Here is a 19,946-nt window from a genome sequence, read left to right on the forward strand (position 1 = left end):
GCAGGAATCTCCGCACATATGATGTCATCTACACTCCTGGAAATGGAAAAAAGAACACATTGACACCGGTGTGTCAGACCCACCATACTTGTTCCGGACACTGCGAGAGGGCTGTACAAGCAATGATCACACGCACGGCACAGCGGACACACCAGGAACCGCGGCGTTGGCCGTCGAATGGCGCTAGCTGCGCAGCATCTGTGCACCGCCGCCGTCAGTGTCAGCCAGTTTGCCGTGGCATACGGAGCTCCATCGCAGTCTATAACACTGGTAGCATGCCGCGACAGCGTGGACGTGAACCGTATGTGCAGTTGACGGACTTTGAGCGAGGGCGTATAGTGGGCATGCGGGAGGCCGGGTGGACGTACCGCCGAATTGCTCAACACGTGGGGCGTGAGGTCTCCACAGTACATCGATGTTGTCGCCAGTGGTCGGCGGAAGGTGCACGTGCCCGTCGACCTGGGACCGGACCGCAGCGACGCACGGATGCACGCCAAGACCGTAGGATCCTACGCAGTGCCGTAGGGGACCACACCGCCACTTCCCAGCAAATTAGGGACACTGTTACTCCTGGGGTATCGGCGAGGACCATTCGCAACCGTCTCCATCAAGCTGGGCTACGGTCCCGCACACCGTTAGGCCGTCTTCCGCTCACGCCCCAACATCGTGCAGCCCGCCTCCAGTGGTGTCGCGACAGGCGTGAATGGAGGGACGAATGGAGACGTGTCGTCTTCAGCGATGAGAGTCGCTTCTGCCTTGGTGCCAGTGATGGTCGTATGCGTGTTTGGCGCCGTGCAGGTGAGCGCCACAATCAGGACTGCATACGACCGAGGCACACAGGGCCAACACCCGGCATCATGGTGTGGGGAGCGATCTCCTACACTGGCCGTACACCACTGGTGATCGTCGAGGGGACACTGAATAGTGCACGGTACATCCAAACCGTCATCGAACCCATCGTTCTACCATTCCTTGACCGGCAAGGGAACTTGCTGTTCCAACAGGACAATGCACGTCCGCATGTATCCCGTGCCACCCAACGTGCTCTAGAAGGTGTAAGTCAACTACCCTGGCCAGCAAGATCTCCGGATCTGTCCCCCATTGAGCATGTTTGGGACTGGATGAAGCGTCGTCTCACGCGGTCTGCACGTCCAGCACGAACGCTGGTCCAACTGAGGCGCCAGGTGGAAATGGCATGGCAAGCCGTTCCACAGGACTACATCCAGCATCTCTACGATCGTCTCCATGGGAGAATAGCAGCCTGCATTGCTGCGAAAGGTGGATATACACTGTACTAGTGCCGACATTGTGCATGCTCTGTTGCCTGTGTCTATGTGCCTGTGTTTCTGTCAGTGTGATCATGTGATGTATCTGACCCCAGGAATGTGTCAATAAAGTTTCCCCTTCCTGGGACAATGAATTCACGGTGTTCTTATTTCAATTTCCAGGAGTGTATTTGATCTGGCCGAATTCTGTCTACTAACCAAATTAGAATGTGAGCATGCGGTACGCCTCGTTTTTGCCATTCCACTGAATACATCCAGCATCGAGTAATCCCAAAGACGTGTTGCTTAACAATGCAATTTATTAGTGACCGAATTTTTTGCTTGAAAACCCGTGCGGTGATGTCGTGTCGATCACTTGATGTTTGTCCGGGAAGCAGCAATTGAATAATTTCCATCCATTTCGGATTACATGTAAATGTAATGAATAGATCTGGCCGACCATAATGACGAACATATGTCATTGCATCTTGCGCATATTCATGCATATGACGCGGGCTACCTGTGTATGTCGCTGGTAAAATAGTCAATCGACCAACATTTTCTGAATCTCCTTCTGTGCTTATTGCATCGCGTAAATGAATATACTCTTCCGAACGCAATTTAGCTTGATTCAACCGGATGAAAGTCAGGCGCTCCGTTTCGATTTTAACGTACATGTCAACGCAGTATTGTTGAAGCAGTCGACGAAATCGTAACAAATAATTGTCAGAATTTTCACGAATCATCAAACGATATGCGTAATAATTCATCGAACTAACCTTCTTGGTAGTTTCCTCACCTGAAACAAATACAGTAAAAATTGTATTTTAGAACCCCTAATAGGTTAACGACTCTTACAGCTACTCTCTACTAAATTAGGAGTGACAACTTTTTTTGTGTACCAAAAGCAAACAGAATAAAATGTATATCAAGTTAAAATGAAAACAATGATATTGATCTTACCATTCAATGGATTAATCATTTTGATATTAAAGTGATATCCATCGTCTCCTTGCCAAAACATCAGCGGGTATTGTAACGGGTCATATGAACGGTGTGTTTCATATATTCTTTGTAGTTGCCCAGTATTGCGTCGTGTAAGCACAATATCACGTGTTTCCAAGTTTTCACCAACAATCAGGATTGCCACTTCATCGATTGTTGGAGCATTAAATGTGCGTTCATGTGTTCCAGCTGGTCTTTTATCTGCCCTGATTACAACTTTATAGTCATCACTTGGCATGCGCTCTAAAGCAGCCTTGAACAGCCTGACCAATGCATGATGTTCATGAAGCATTTGCTGCAAATCTTGGAGAATTGCTCTTTTCGTAGCTGTGTTGATCCCTTGACACCGGTCAAGTTGTTCTTCCATATTGTACATGAAGTATATTTTCAAGAATTTGTGCTGTGCACCTTCAATAGATTGCAATGATCCAATGCGATCGCAAATCTGGCCTTGAATCTGTAAATTCAAAGCCATAGTTATAGTTAGATTTACAAACACTTTTTTTTCAAATAATAACATACCATTTTTATTTCACAGACAAATACAGAAATCTAACAAACTACATTCCAATTTTTTTTTCCATCATAGAAAATAAAGTTTTTAACGTAAATTACCTTAAATGTCAGATTGTATCCGTATTCTTCGATAATTTCCGCCCCAAATGAAGTCATTTGGAAACAGACATTGTATTTTTGAGTGTTCGCTAGAAAATCTCGTGATTCTAGTGTTTCGCCATAAAGGAGGGAACGCAATGGCTCTGGTGGCGGGACCACTAATGGCAATGTCACTTTACCACTAAGGCAGCACAAACCAGGCGTTTCACCAGCAAACTTCAATGCGCCACAATGCTGGCAAACAACGTCCATTGGACCAATGCAAACTAAACGATGCAAGCTGTAGTCGATGGTGCAATCATATCGAAACGCTGCTCGATTCAGATCAATACTTGAACCATTTCTTCTTGCACTTCGAAGATTATTCCTCTGTTCATCTGTACGATAAGCTCGACGATTTCTCGTTTCTAATCTAGCCGTTTCACGGGCTGCCTCTCTTTGCTCTTGTGTTTGAGAAGCACGAATTAAGGCCCTTCTTTGCTCCATCCTAGCGCGGCGCTCTTCTCGGGCAATTTCTCGTTCTTCGTCAGATAATTGACTCGCGATATTCCGTTGCCTAATTGCATTACGGCTCGGCTGGGAAAGATTAGATCTTCTAGGACGCGGCATTTTTATTAATAGTAATACTGAATATGCACTCGCACAAAACCACATAATACAATCGAGACATAGACAATAGCTTATCAAGAAAAATCATAGACAACCTATGAAAAGACATTTACACTTTTGTTAACCTGTAGAATAAACCTTTAATTAATTTAATAAATAATTTACACAAATTAATGTCTAAAACAAACAAATATAACAGTACCTACCTGAACTTTCGAGACATTTTACACAAAATAAATTTCTGAACGCACACATAAATAGTTGTTACAGTATTTGACAGGATTGGACAACAAATGTTTGACATGTAATAAACAAATGAGCATTTATTGAAATGATTAAGTATTCATTAAACATTCCTGAACGCACGCGTAATATTTTTCAATCTTTTTTTTTTAAAAAAAATACACATAATAGTTTATTCATCCATTTTAAATAGTTTATGAACGCATGCATAAATGTCAATCATTACTTACAGATTTTGACAAAAAAATTTGACAGCTCCGAAACTAAAGAACTTTTAGGGAAAATAACGCATTTTTCAAGTATTCGTCAATTTTTCATTATTTTTAAGATGTATTCTGCTATTCGGGGCGGAGACAAATCCAACAAATCAAAAACCATGAAAATTGGTCCAGCAGATCTCGAGTTATAAGTGTTGTAACAAACCCGACTTTGTTTTATATATATATATAGATATAGATTGTACCGAGTCAAGTGTCGTAGTGATTAGCATTCATGAGGACGACGATTCAATTCCGCGTCCGGCCATTCAGATTTAGGTTTTCCGTGATTTCACTAAATCGCTCCTGTCAAATGTCGGAACGGTTCCTTTGAAAGGCACGGTCGATTTCCTTCCCCATCCTTTCGTAATCCGAGCTTGTGCTCCGTCTCTAACGACTTCGACGTTGACGTGATGTTAAATTGTTATCCATCCTTCCGCCGAAACGATGCGGAACGGGCTAGTTTATGGTATGCGTATTCATGATAAGTGTTTGCATTAGTGTCCATATAAGTTTTTAGTCTTCATCATGCAGCTACAAATAAAAAGTAGCGTTTTTTACAGGCTTCCAGTTTTTAAATAACAATTCGCCCATGGAATAGAAGGAGTTGTCCAGGAAAAATGAGTTTAGGTTAGATTTAAAACTTCCAGACATTTTATTTTATTGGGCAACTGATCAAACTTTTTTTTTCTGCATATTGAACTCTTCTCTGAGTCACTGACAGCTTTAATAAAGGTAATTTTTTCCTCTAGTGCTGTTGGTATGGACATCACTATTCTTCTCAAATTGCGATGGATTATTTATGACGAATTTCATGATGATAAACTTACAATGCCTTTAAGAGGTACCTACATGACGACCACGTGTGAACTTCACATATTATAGTTACTGCTCACTTTTGTACAATCAATACATTCTTTCTAAGTAATCAGTTACCCCAGATATTACTCCATAAGACATTATTGAGTGGAAATGTGTGAAGTATGTCAAGAAGTATATTTTTTTACAAGACCAACAGTTATACGAAGGGAAAAAGAGCCGATCTTAACTCTTTGAGTTGCTGAAAAAAAATGGTTCAAATGGCTCTGAGCACTATGGGACTCAACTGCTGTCGTCATAAGTCCCCTAGAACTTAGAACTACTTAAACCTAACTAACCTAAGGACATCACACACATCTATGCCCGAGGCAGGATTCGAACCTGCGACCGTAGCGGTCGTGCGGTTCCAGTCTGTAGCGCCTTTAACCGCTCGGCCACTCCGGCCGGCTGAGTTGCTGAGATATGCTTCTTCCAGTTCAAGTTTTCATCTACATGTACACCCAAAATTTGGAGCATTCTACCCTGCTTACTGACTCCGAGTTGTCTGCTACATCAGTTGTTGGTATGACTCCATTTGTTGTACAGAACTGAATATACTGTGTTTTCTCGAAATTAATTTCTACCGTTACTTTCTTATGAGATCATATACTGTGGGGTTATCTCCCTCCGTTACACACATTATCTTAGTCATACCTATTTAAGGAGCACTATCATCTGGCCGAGCGGGGTAGCCGCGCGATCTGAGGCGCTTTGTCACGGCTCGCGCGGCTCCCTCCCTCGGAAGTTGGAGTGCTTCATCGGGCACGGGTATATGTGAGTGTGTTGTCTTTAGCGTAAGCTAGTTTAAGTTAGGTTAAGTAACGCGTTAGCTTACGGACCGATGACCTCCGCAGTTTGGTCCCATAAGATCTTACCACAAATTTCCAAAAAATTTCCACTATCATTCGTTAAACCAATTGAAAATTTCTTACCAATGTTCTACGACTATATTTTCGCGTTCAGAACACCGTTTGTAGTGATATTGTTTGACAAATCATTTGTATGCAAATGTAACGACCCGCAGCCGCGTACCATGTGTGTGTGTGTGTGTGTGTGTGTGTGTGTGTGTGTGTGGGTTGTGTTGTACGCGACTGTCAAATTTTCGCGCGTGCGTCAGTAGTTACATGGCGCCGCCTGAGGCGCTGGGTTTATTCGCGCGAAGCGCGGATCATTTATTCTTTGTTTTGTTACATTTTGCATGTTAATTATTCTATGTTTTTTTATCTCTATTTCCCTAGTGTGTGTTCCTCTCATATTTGTTTAGTATCGCTAGCAACGAGGAGCTCACTGACCTCGACTAAACTATTGCACATTACTGGAATCGTGAGCTCTGTATTTTGCGCCGTACACAAAAATAAAGTTCCATCGTTTAGTTTAACTTATTATGGTGTACGCGTCATTCCTGTTGCAAGTATGGCAGAGTCACAGGACCTAATTCATTTACACTGCGGCTAAATACCCATTTCTTGTCGATGTCACTCTCTTTCCGGCCTTTGGTTGCGTTAGAGGGTATTGACTTTCGTTTCGCGTTTTTGTTTTTCTCTGTATTGTTGCAGCTGGGCTAGTAGTACTAGCAATAATCTTAGACCTGGAAATCTACGAAATATTGTAAAGAGTATGAAACATGTTAATATTTTTTGGTGGTTTTACACTTACTGAAATATCTAAGTACTGTAGGTGATCTAAAAATGGAAAATAGTTGAGTATCTTCTCAAAGTTTGGCGCGCAGTGTAGCTGTCTCACTGAGTGTGTGTGTGCGTCTACAGTTACATTTTTACTAACGGCATGGCAGAGTCGCAGGACCTAATTAATTTGCACTGCGGCTAAACAAATATTAGAGGTCCTTTTACGCTTTCTTGGGGCACACTGGATGTATTTTCGTTTCTGTGGAACATTCCTAGGAAGTTTTCTGCCACTGATTGTTACTTTTATCTCTAGAAAAAACTTTTACGTATGAACTAACCTTCGGGATCATGACAGGCTTTTATTAATTTGGGGAAGTCTAGCAGCAGATAATCTGTTCATCTTCGAGCTTAGCGTCGTTAACCTTCCTTTTTCAGGAACCATATTACTAACCGCAGAATATCACAGTACAATTATTACTGTTGGTTTCACCTAGGTACAGCCAGTGTCAGACATATACTGGTGTGCAAAACTTAGGACGAATGTAATTGTCGCTTGATGTGTCATTGCCAAATAATATAGCTCGATGGAACTGCAACCATAAATAGAAAAACAGCTACAGAATAGTACAGACGGTAATGGAAGGAAATACACAATGACACTAACACAGAAATGAAACTTTTATTCAAAGAAAATAATTGTACTGAAGTTACCACAATTTGTGATGGTCCACTGGACATTACAAAAGATGGGAGATGGTTCTTAATAGGGTGTTTAATCACCTCGGACAGCAGTGGATGCTCTGCGACTTGGTACCTCTCTGGCGGCAAAGCTCGTAAAGAGTTATTGTGATAGGGCGTTCCATTTCTCCGTCAGCGCGGTTGACAACTGTGGTGCCTGTGGACTTGCTGCAACACGTCTAGCTAACGCGTCCCACACGTCCGCGAAGGGATTTAAGTCAGGGGTGTCATTCGTCGAATATCCTCTCGTTCCAACAGCTCCATCACCTGCGCTGTTTAATACAGTCGCGTATTGTCATCGCTATAAAGAAACCAGAGCTGAATGAACCCCTGAAAAGACGCACATGGGGAAGGAGTACAGTGTGAGGATAAAGTTGACCGGTGATTGTACCGTGTTAAAAGATTCGGAGATCAGTATGCGCGTGCAACGTTGTTCCTCTCCACACCGTAACACCTAGATCACCTATACAATCTTGTTCGTCAATGTTCCTGGGTTTATTGCGTGTTCCCACGTCAAGCCATATGAGGGAATCTGGTCTCATTGTTGATCCAGTATCTCTGCTCTTGGCAACATCGCAAGTGGTGCACTTAAATTTTGCAGAGTTGTGTGCAATGGTATATGTGATGCGTATGACTCGATACTACTAGAGTTAACATCACACAAGCATATTCGAGTCTTTAGAAAGAAAACCATAACAGAAGAAATTAAAGTTTCGTTGCTGTTAAGTAACATCTTATTATCATAATAATTTCCGTGTGGCTTAAAGGAGACCGAAAATAATATCGTTGGGGGACAATTATGATAATTACACAGGCTGGCAATGATTTTTTTTAAACAGAAGTGGTTTATTCTTGTGCTTTTTGCGTACTATACCTCATAGAATGATACGTAGAGAATATAAAAAAATCAGTATAACACTACATGAACGTAACTTTTTCGCGACGTCTTGTTACTAGTTTTCTTTCCGTTCAACAAGGGGCAGGGCACAGAGGAATTTCACACGTATCCTTTGCCCACAACAGTTGCCATGTTTTAGATGCACGTATCTCATATTTATGGGAAATGTCACTTGTATCCCTTAGCTTCCGATCCTCTCATATAATTGAATGACACGTAGTTCAGGAGATATATCATAAACATTGAGATGCGTGGAAAACCAGAGTAACTCATTAGTAAAGTAATCAGACGTTTGAATCTGTTTTACACATGAGGATTCTATTCGTTAAAGAATCGGGCTGCGGGGTTAGTAGTAGCCCCCTAAGTGTACAGAAGTTTGTTTCACGCCGCGTCCATACCGACTGCGCGGCGCAGCGCAGCGCAAAACCAAGGAACGAGGTTCGGCTCAGCTTGGCGCGACCGTTGTGGATTTCAAACAGCGCCGCTCTGTGCAACAACGAATAAGTTCCGCAGTGTTGGTACAACAAACGAACTGGCACGTTCGTGCACGTTCTGTTTCGTCGGCGTTTCTCATTTTTCATTTTTACTGGCTGGTACGCGCACAGTGGAACACTGCACCGCAGCTACGAACATTCTGCTCCATCCTGCGCAGTTTTGCCCTGATCTGAGCCGTTATCCGGTGCCCTGTGCCGCGCGTTCGTTGGCGGCGCTGCGCGTCCCGTGTGGGCGACTATTAGAGAATATCATTTATTGCGCTAGCCTGGCGTCTTCCGCCACCCAGCGAGATCTGTCGAGATAACAGATCTACTGGGAACTCTCGTGTAACAGGTTGTTAGGCACAGCTCTCGTGCCTCTATTAAAAACGGCAGCCAAGGTGGAAGTAAGTCGTCCGTGCTCCCATCTGCCTCGGCAGCGGGGCGCTAACGATTGCCGTATTTTATGCAGATGACCTCGCCCGAAATGCCAAGCGCTGCCGCACAAAGCAACAAAGGCGACGCGCCAGCTAAGCTGACATTGCAAAAGGCGTCGACAAAGGCTTGCCGCAAGTTGACATCGTTTATGTGAGAGGTCTATCCGTGCTTCTCTTTTAGTAACAACTTGGTAATAATAATAATAATAATAATAATAATAATGTCATGTGACGCGGGCCTCCCGCCTCCCGTGGTGCAAGTCTTTCGATTTGACGCCACTTCGGCGACTTGCGCGTCGATGGGGATGAAATGATGATGATTAGGACAACACAACACCCAGTCTCTGAGCGGAGAAAATCTCCGACCCAGCCGGGAATCGAACCCGGGCCCTTTTGATTGACATTCTGTCGCGCTGACGACTCAACTACCGGGGGAGGACTAACAATTTTGTTACTACGTAGAACAAGTTTCTGGGCCCAATATTTCTAGTTGCAAGACCGGCCAGAGTGATAGAGCGGTTCTAGGCGGTACAGTCTGGAGCCGCGCGGCCGCTACGGTCGCAGGTACGAATCCTGCCTCGGGCATGGATGTGTGTGATGTCCTTAGGTTAGTTAGGTTTAATTAGTTCTAAGTTCTAGGGGACTGATGACCTCAGACGTTACGTCCCATAGTGCTGAGAGCAATTTGAATTTGTTTTTAGTCGCAAAGGGGTCCACAGTCATGGTAAATTTCTTATATGATATTAATTTGCTGCACTGGCTCTTATCGTTAGGGTTAAACCATTCATTTGTTTCATGTTTTCACTGTTCCGTAGTTTCGACTGTGCAGTAATTCCCAAGTGCCTGCCATACGTATCGTATAATATACACTACTGGCCATTAAAATTGCTACACAAAGAAGAAATACAGATGATAAACGGGTATTAATTGGACAAATACATTATACTAGAACTGACATGTGGTTACATTTTCAGGCAATTTCGGTGCATAGATCCTGAGAAACCAGTACCCAGAACAACCACCTCTGACCATAATAACGGCCTTGATACGCCTGGGCATTGAGTCAAACAGAGCTTGGATGGCGTGTACAGGTACAGCTGCCCATGCAGCTTCAACACGATACCACAGTTCATCAATAGCAGTGACTGGCGTATTGTGACGAGCCAGTTGCTCGACCACCATTGACCAGGCGTTTTCAATTGGTGAGAGATCTGGAGAATGTGCTGGCCAGGGCAGCAGTCGAACAATTTCTGTATCCAGAAAGGCCCGTATAGGATCTGCAACATGCGGTCAAGCAGTATCCTGCTGAAACGTAGGGTTTCGCAGGGATCGAATGAAGGGTAAAGCCACGGGTCGTAACACATCTGAAACGTAACATCCACTGTTCAAAGTGCCGTCAATGCGAACAAGAGGTGACCGAGACGTGTAACCAATGGCGGCACCCCATACCATCACGCCGCGTGATACGCCAGTATGGCGATAACGAATACACGCTTCCAATGTGCGTTCACCGCGATGTCGCCAAACACGGATGCGACCATCATGATGCTGTAAACAGGACCTGGATTCATCCGAAAAAATGACGTTTTGCTATTCGTGCACCCAGGTTCGTCGTTGAGTACACCATCGCAGGCGCTCCCGTCTGTGATGCAGCGTCAAGTGTAACCGCAGCCGTGGTCTCCGGGTTGATAGTCCATGCTGCTGCAAACGTCGCCGAACTGTTCGTGCAGATGGTTGTTGCCTTGCAAACGTCCCCATCTGTTGACTCAGGGATCGAGACATGGCTGCACGATCCGTTACAGCTATGCGGATAAATGCCTGTCATCTGGACTGCTAGTGATCCGAGGTCGTTGGGATGCGGCACGGCGTTCCGTATTACCCTCCTGAACCCACCGATGCCATATTCTGCTAACAGTCATTCGATCTTGACCAACGTGAGCAGCAAAGTCGCGTTACGATAAACCGCATCGCGATAGGCTACAATCCGACCTTTATCAAAGTCGAAAACGTGATGGTACGCACTTCTCCTCCTTACACGAGGCATCACAACAACGTTTCACCGGGCAACGCCGGTCAACTGCTGTTTGTGTATGAGAAATCGGTTGGAAACTTTCCTCATGTCAGTACGTTGCCACCGGCGCCAACCTTGTGTGAATGCTCTGAAAAGCTAATCATTTGCATATCACAGCATCTTCTTCCTGTCGGTTAAATTTCGTGTCTGTAGCACGTCATCTTTGTGGTGTAGCAATTTTAATGGCCAGTAGTGTAATTAAAATGCAAAGTATAAAGCAACCGTTGGTTGTTTAAAAACTAAACTCCGTCCGAACAGACCATGAAGGCCCAACTGTACCGACGGGCCGCCGTGTCGTCCTCAGCCCACAGGCATCACTGCATGCTGATAGGGAGGGGCATGTGGTCAGCACACCACTCTCCTGGCCGTATGTCAGTTTCCGAGACAGGAGCCGCTACTTCTCAATCAAGTAGCTGCTCAGTTTGCCTCACAAGGGCTGAGTGCACACCGCTTGCCAACGGCGCTCGGCAGACCGGATGGTCACCCATCCATGTGCTAGCCCAGCTCGACAGCGCTTAACTTTGGTGATCTGACGGGAACCGGTGTTACCACTGCAGCAAGGCCGTTGGCCATTGGTTGTTTAGTCGACAAAATAAAATAAGAAGATGTGAGTATAACTTGTTAAAAGCACATACAGTACTTGGGTTAATGTCAAAATACTTTTCTGTGTCACACAATTTTAAAATCTGAGAGTGGTTGGACTGATATACAATGAAATTATAAACGAAATAAGGTAAAAGTGGCAAATATTCAGAAAGGAAGGGCATCATACAGTAAAGATGTTCAAGTAAATCACCGGACTTGACTTAGCGGATGGTTGTTCTTTTTATGTTTTTCATAACCTTTGTTAATCCCGAAAGTGACGTAGTACAATAGAAGAGTAGCAGGAAGGGAAGGAAGGATTATTATATTTTGTGTGTACAACGTTCATATGGGGGTCCTAACTACAATCATTTTAACGCAAAAGTAACACAGTTGCGATAGCAACACTGTGACAGCTGTTTATTACACTGAAATATATGACAAGACGAAGTACAACTTCCTGTATTTGTTCTTTGGAAGAGCAGCAATAAAGTAAAAACAAAAAAATGATAAATGAAATATGAAAAAATTATCATAGTCTTTTTGGTTTTACATGTATGCTGTAATAGGACCATGCGCAACCTCCTGTCTTCCTTTAGCAGCAGCGGTCATGAAAGAACCCCTGGATGAAAATATGAACGAAAAAACAAAGGCAAAGAGGAGTTGGGGGTTACACCTTTATCCGAATCATGCATCTTTTGATTTATACATATTCACAGACTTAAAGATTAATATATAACAAGTCACCGTAAAGCCCAGTAAATTACACTAAATATGAAAAGAAGAAAGAAGATAAATGTGGTAGTGGTTCGTATCGATTTTGAGTTTGTGCAGCCTTCTGGATTTTTGTGGCTAGGTAATCAACAGCACTAACCGGGATTGGCAGGCGTTGTCAGGTAGAGATGTTGCCGAGTGGTGTTAGTGAGGATCCTGGAAAATTTGTCCCAATCCATGATGATCAACATACAGGGTGAAAAGTATTTAAACCGACAAACTCTTGGAAGTTGTAGGGGACATCAAAACAAATATTTTTCCCTAATGTCACTTTTTCATATGACGTGTATTCAAAGCGGTAGAGGAAGATTTCTCTGGCGGCAAATTAATTAAACCAACAAACACTTTTCCACTTTTTTATGACCAAGAGACAACACATTAACACAACTCAATTTCAGTTACAGTAGATTTTCAAAAATGCCTCCATTGACACGTAAACAAAGGTTACACAGTCGGATCATGTTCCGTCAGACACGGACAAAAAGCCTAGAAGTACCTGAATTGTTCCTGCTGCTGCTACCATCCGGGCAACCAGATCCTCTTCTGATGCAACAGGAGTTGCGTAAACAAGGTTGCGCATCTCTCCCCACACAAAAAAGTCCAGAGGGGACATATCTGGGGATCGAGCAGGCCATGGTACCGGACCACCTCTGCCAATCCATATTTCTGGGAACCGTCGGTCCTGTAATCGACGCACATGATGACTGAAATGTGCCGGCGCTCCGTCATGTTGGAACAACATGCATTGTCTTGTAGGGAGCCGGACGTCTTCCAGCAATTCTGGCAATGCTCTGGCGAGAAAATTGTGATAGTGCCTGCCATTTAATGGCCTAGGTAGCAGATACGGCCCAGTTAAACAGTCCCCAACAACACCGACCCACACATTAACGAAGAACAGCACTTGATGAGCGCTAGTAACTGTGGCATGTGGGCTATCCTCACTCCAAACATGCGAATTGTGCATGTTGAAGATTCCATCACGTCCGACCGTTGCTTCATCGTTTAAGAACACAGAGGGTGCAAATGTAGGATGCATTTCACACTGTTCCAGGTACCACTGCGAAAACTGTGCTGTGGGTGGATAATCAACTGGTTCAAGGTTGTGGGCACGCTGTATGTGAAATGCACGTAACAAGTGCTCTCGAAGGACTGTTCTCACATTCGTCTGATTCGTACCCGTGTTACGTGCAATTGCACGAGTGCTGATTGAAGCATCCCGCTCCACATGCTGCAAGACAGCTTCCTCAAATTGCAGAGTTCTTACCGTGCGACGGCGTCCCTGTCCAGGTAATCTGTTAAATGACTCGGTCTCACGCAGACGTTGGTACACAGCAGCAAAGGTCGTATGATGCGGGATACGGCGATTAGGATATTGTTGTTGATAAACCCACTGTGCAGCTTGTCCGTTGTGGTGCGCTATGTAGTATGCACCAACCATATCAGTGTACTCACTCCAGGTGTATCGCCCCATTAGTCAACAGAGACAATGCACTACTACACTGGTGGACAGCAGTTGCCTACAACTGAAGAGCGTAATACTCCCTCTAACAACTGAAAATCGTAATACGACCTATAACAATTGAAGAGCGTAATACGGCCTCCGTCGGTTTAAATAATCCTCGTAGGAAAAAATGACATTAGGCAAAAATATTTGTTTTGATGTCCACTACAACCTCCCAGAGTTTGTCAGATTAAATACATTTCACCCTGTAGAATGGACATCTAACGACCGAGTGATGTCAGTAAGATGCAGGAGCATGGGGTCGTGGTCAGAGGCAAGTTCGTGGAGTCTTTCCAGCAAAAACTGCACCGCAAAGTTCTTGTAAATGGTAACATCCAGAACGTCCAGCTGACACTCGGAGCGGACTGGTATATGGGTGGGAGCTTGTGGGCCATAGACCGACAGCGACAGAGGATCTTACAGGTCAAGGAGGAGTCTGCCCTTGGGATTAACAACATGAGAATGCCAAGTCAGATGCTTGGCGTTGAGATTTGCCCCAACAATGAGCTTGTCAAATGATGTCAACATAGAGAGGTCCACTTCAAGAAGTGGTAGATTAGGGCTCAAATACGCCACAGAAAAAGTAATAGTACTGAGGTGGGTAGAAATAGTGATGGCTGTAGCCTCAATAATTATGTTCTAGTGATTGGAGAACCTCTTGATTATGGACGAGGAACACTGTCGTGCCCTCACCTCAGCCATGGAGATGGTCAGTGCAACAGCAAACCATGTTACAAAGAAGAAAAATCGTCGCTGGGTTTCAGGTGGGTTTCCGAGACAAGTAAAATGTCGACATGGTGGTCGTAGAGGAAAGTGTTCAGTTCAGTCTTCATACCTTTAAGGCCATTACCATTAAAGTACACACAAGTAGGTCCTGAGGGAGCTGATGGTTGTGCGGTGGGTGATTCCCCATTATAACAAAATCCAGCTGAGCCCGTCAACAAGGGTTTTGACCTCAGTGAGCCTGTCCTCCGACCGACAGATCTTTTGAGCTGTTTAACGAATGACAGCACTGTTTTGGGGCTGCATGAACAGAGAGATAACGTGGAGGATCTCCCTCATATCATCCCAGAAAGAAGCATCTGTCTCGACCCGGGAATGTCCCGGGTGGACTGTTTGACCCTGCGACGGGAAGTGATGGGTGTGGTGACTGGTGGAGAAGGTGCCACATTGGAGGGCTGTGCACTTGAGCAGGTGGGCGTGGGGAGGCCGCAGACAGTCTTTCTGTTTGGTGGGCGTTGGTATGTGTCACAGAAGATGGATGAGCAGAAGGAGACTGAGCTGCAGCATCAAATGTGGTCGTAGGGGATGGAGCCAGAGGGAGCTCCTGTGTCATAGATGTGTCAGGATCCTGAGAATCAGTGATGGGATGGTCGTTGGGCTTACCCCTTAAGAAGGAATGGGTGCGATTCTGCAATGGCGGGGGTGGCCGATTCGTCCGTAATTTCCTTCTTGGAGGGCGGAAAGATTTCGTAGTCTTCTGGTATATAGGGCATCCCTTCCAGGAAGCCAGATAGTTGGGGTTGTGAGAAGTGCCCAAACAACGGGCACACGTGGGTTTTTCTGAGGCTGGGCGTTTGCAGTCCTCTAACGCATGCGAGCCAGTACATTTGACACACCGAAAAAGGCAGTGAGCGATAATTGCCATTGTTTCGCTATGATTGATACCTACTGCAGGTGGAGGGGCCGTTGTGGCCATCATATGATTCAATACGCATCTTCGTGCACGGGAGATACCTGATTTGATAAATGCGTTCGACGTCCTCTCTCCTAATAAGGGAAACAACATGCGTGGGCATAGGGATTAATTTCCGGATCTCATGGTCCCTCTTGTTATATTGATGGACCAAATAGTCCATGAACTGCTGCTACGTGTACACTACCGTTTCTTAATATGTTTAATGGTTTGCAGGTTCGTCTCCCCTGAGATGGAACACAGCGAAAAAAAGTTAGTGCTTCTGATTAGAATTTCTGTTTGAAACCGTCGTAATTTAGTTGTTGGTTGTGCGTTGCTTAGACAAACAAAGGTAATATTTAATATTACGATCCACTGAATTCACTGAATCTCTTGTTTGTGCGACAGCATTCAAATACGAAATTAACTATGTCCACTTTAATGCAGTTCGTGCTTATTTTCACTGAACAGAGTTAAGTGTCTTCCATTCATGATAAGTTAATAACTTACTCATTTTTTTAAAAAAATCGAATACTTCAAAATATTCTCGGCGAAATGTTTTAAAAACAGGTATTTCATTTCTCACTTTTTGTCATCGAGGTATAATAAAGAAAGTTCTCATGACGTCACATACTTGAAGCTGATGCCTGTCATGTCCGTTACCCCAAACATTAGCTTCTGGTCTGGTCTGGTGGACGTGTCTTGATCAAAAATCCCAGCTTGCATTATTTACGGCTGTATTAACCGTTCTGATTGTAGTTTAAAGTGTAAAGGACTCACATTTCATCAGTAAATGGACTCCAAGCGATGTTTTATTCTACATACATGAATTTTAGTTGCGCTATTTATTTTTAGTGTAGTGGTTTTATTCCAGTCCTTTGACTTCAGATTTAATATCAGCCAAAGTAGAAAAGCTGTCTGATTGAATGCTGTGAGAAGGAAGACTGGATACCAACAAAATATTGCAAAATATGTTCTCAGCATTTTGCGGGAAGAGGACATAGACCGAAAATCAGTCCTTATTAAACAAAATGCTGGATTACGAAAGCGGCCTTTTCACAGGATATGCTTCTCTTCTTGATTATATTTGAAACGAATAACAAAAATAAAGCTACATTAACTATGATACATTCATCACATTACTGTATCAGATATGCATTTAAGTCAGAAAAACGTCTGAAAATTCTTCCCTGACACCCTGCTATGCACGAAAGCACTGTAACATTTACTATTTAAAGCAACTGTTGTGAGCATACGATAGAAATTAAGAACGAGAAGGAATCGTAAACAGTTGTCTGCTAAAGCTTTGGGGCATGTAACATGGCGGCGCCGGCTCCAAAGCAATGTCAAGCATACTTCTGTAGCGCTGTCTGCCCTTATTATATATACTCTCATTCTTTTTGTACTGTTCACGATATAAACACTTCTTTCAGTACGTGCAGTCAGTTGATAATAACTTCATGAACAAATGTACTTGAAATTAAATTGATAACTCAATGAGTTTTAAGTTGATTTATTCTTCACCAAAGAATGTAGTACCATGCTATTTATTAAAAATTTCAAAGCATTGCAGAAATAATAACCGCAAGAGATTTTACGCAGCTTCGGGCTGCGTCTTGCGTGGGAAAGAGAAAGTTGGAGCTAGCGACTTGAATCTCCCGTGCTGCGCAAGAAACAGTCGTCCGCTCTCGCTCGACCTGCGCGACGTTCATGCAACAAAGGAAAATCTAAAAAAACACACTTCGCAGTTTTACTTTAAACAATTAGCACTATAAATAAATGTCGTGTGACTAGGGCCTATCGTCGGGTAGACCGTTCGCCGGGTGCAAGTCTTTCGAATTGACGCCACTTCGGCAACTTGCGCGTCGATGGGGATGAAATGATGATGATTAGGACAACACAACACCCAGTCCCCGGGTGGAGAAAATCTCCGACCCAGCCGGGAATCGAACCCAGGCCCTTAGGATTGACATTCTGTCGCCCTGACCACTTTTTTTTTATTCCACAAAAACAGTAACAAAAATGGCTACAATGAAATGACATAAATAAGGTGACAGATAATTGCAGTCATAAATTACAGCATTCAAAGAATGAGTCTTTGGCAGTAGCACAATTTAGCACCTTCACTGTCACCTTGAACTGGTGGCAGTTCAGCATGCACATTTTCTTCTTCTGCAGCCAGTTCCTCATCATCATTCCCCAGACCCAAATTAATTATTCAGTAAATCCTTGATGTGTGTTCCTTCCAGGGTAAATTACGTGGACAGAAGAGCAGTCCCGAACACTGCCTTGTTATTTTTGTCAGACCCAGCCTTCTAAACGCATCCATAGGGAGTTCAAGATCTTCCTTTATATCAGACACCAGATGTTTGTCGTCATATTCTTGTATCTGCTATACTACTGATTTGTTTTTCATGTGTCAGCTACCGGGGGCGGACAGCACTATGAAAAATCGTGATCATTAATATACAACATATAACGTGTAAGCGGACAATTCTTCAATGGTGTAGCACAAAATCTGTATCACTACGCAACCCAATTTGTGCCGTACATACGCTTCTCCCAAAGAAATAGCAAAAGAATTTGTCTCTTCTAAGTTTCCTTATGTCTATTTAGCACAGTATCTCTGTCATCTCTGCTGAGTCCGAGACCTCACACTCTCTCTCTGCCCAAAGAAGCGGCCGTTGTACAACATTTCCCTCAACACGCGACCAAGATCCATGTGTCGGTAATATGATCCGTGTTGCTCCTCTCTCATCTCTCTTGTTCACACCACTTGCAATTTTAAAAAATATGTCTATAAATACCTAACATCATTTTAGTTTTCTGATGACGAATGAAAATATTCGTTATCACTAGCATCTATAATGCTATGAAACCGTTATGCCGAATAAACATGCTCGATAGCTGCAAGGCGATAATTGCTTTCCTTTGACAAATAGGGAAAGTGAAGTTGAGGCGAACCGTGGTGTGGTTGCAGCGGAGCGGCTGGAGCTGTGGGCAGGCAGCGACGTGGACGAGTCGGACCCGCAGAGCGTGTGCGGCTCGCACTTCGAGTACCTGGGCTACATCACGCTCTCCAGCAACGAGAGCACCGCCTTCAAGTCCCGGGAGCTCAAGTCCGTCACCGTCCCCTCCTGCAAGGCCAGGTTCCTCAAGCTGCGCCTGCACAAAAACCACCCAAATGCCTTTAACGTCCACAATCAGGTAAGCCGTCAGCTAAAATCTCGAATTCTGTCCCTTATTAATACAACTAATATAATATTTTTCGTGTCATTACCCTTCTGACTGTTTCGATTCGACTCTACACTGTTTCCTTTCCTGTGCCAACCTCTTCATCTGAGAGAAGCACATACACCCAAAGTCCTCCATTATTTATTACCAGAGCGTACTGAAAATTAATGCCTCCGAATTTTTTCATGTGAAAACTCTTAAAATTTTTTGAACAAAACAAACTTGGTTAACATTCTACATCTTTATTCTTCATATGTACATATTTATTTGTCAACATAGCCAACCTGGCGACGACACATTTCACTCAACGAGAGAAGGTCTGTCTTGATCACTAAAGTTGTACATTCCAGAACTACCGGTTTCAATTATTGCCATTTTCAGCTCTGTTACAAACAGAAAAACAGTGGAGTAGCTAACTAAGTTTGATTAGCTGAAAATAATCTGGAATAGGCCTAGTGATGCATAAAAAAAATGCTAACATGATCAACAGCCAAGCATACCAGCCATACATACCATAAAATATTCTAATATAGGTATTAACGTCAATATATATATATATATATATATATATATATATATATATATATATATATGTGTATGGGCAGCGTCAGAACTGATTAAAAACGCCAAAGAACCGACATTATCGGCTATCCACTGCAGTGGACAATTGTGCCACAGGATTAAACGTCAAGCTATCCACTACCGTATACATGGTGTGAGTAGAAGAGTGCGCCATCCTGTTGGTACGTCTTCCGATCTGTGCACTCTCTCATTTGGCTATACACGGTGGACTCCGAACTATGGTACAAAATTCCTCACTGCAAGTCGCATCGTCTTCGTAGAGACTTCCCCAACCCGGAACCCTCCCACCCACAATGAAGCCCATCTCACATATTCCTATAAGTAGAAAGCCAAACATCCCCCAACAAAACTTCGAACTCACAGGTCCCCTAAGACTGAGGCAGCCAAATCTACCCCAACAATTCATTGTGTACCTCTCCCATAGTTAAAGTTATTGTCCAATTCGTCACAGTAATGCTATCAAGTGTTCCACCTTTCCAAACAAATTTCCCTAGTTGTCCAATC

General features: G+C 43.8%; 1 protein-coding gene and 1 pseudogene across 1 annotated transcript in view; one reads left to right on the plus strand and one right to left on the minus strand.

Moving 5' to 3' along the window:
* The window catches only part of LOC124619660 (centrosomal protein of 104 kDa), a 445,308-nt gene that overhangs the window by 122,176 nt on the left and 303,186 nt on the right, over positions 1-19,946 (plus strand). The window contains exon 3 of the mRNA XM_047146190.1: positions 18,607-18,833. Within this exon, the coding sequence (XP_047002146.1) occupies positions 18,607-18,833 (227 nt within the window). The remainder of the gene's footprint in view (positions 1-18,606; positions 18,834-19,946) is intronic.
* On the minus strand, positions 11,547-11,664 carry LOC124621218 (annotated as a pseudogene).

This window comes from Schistocerca americana, chromosome 6, assembly GCF_021461395.2.
Source record: "Schistocerca americana isolate TAMUIC-IGC-003095 chromosome 6, iqSchAmer2.1, whole genome shotgun sequence".
Lineage (NCBI taxonomy): Eukaryota > Metazoa > Arthropoda > Insecta > Orthoptera > Acrididae > Schistocerca > Schistocerca americana.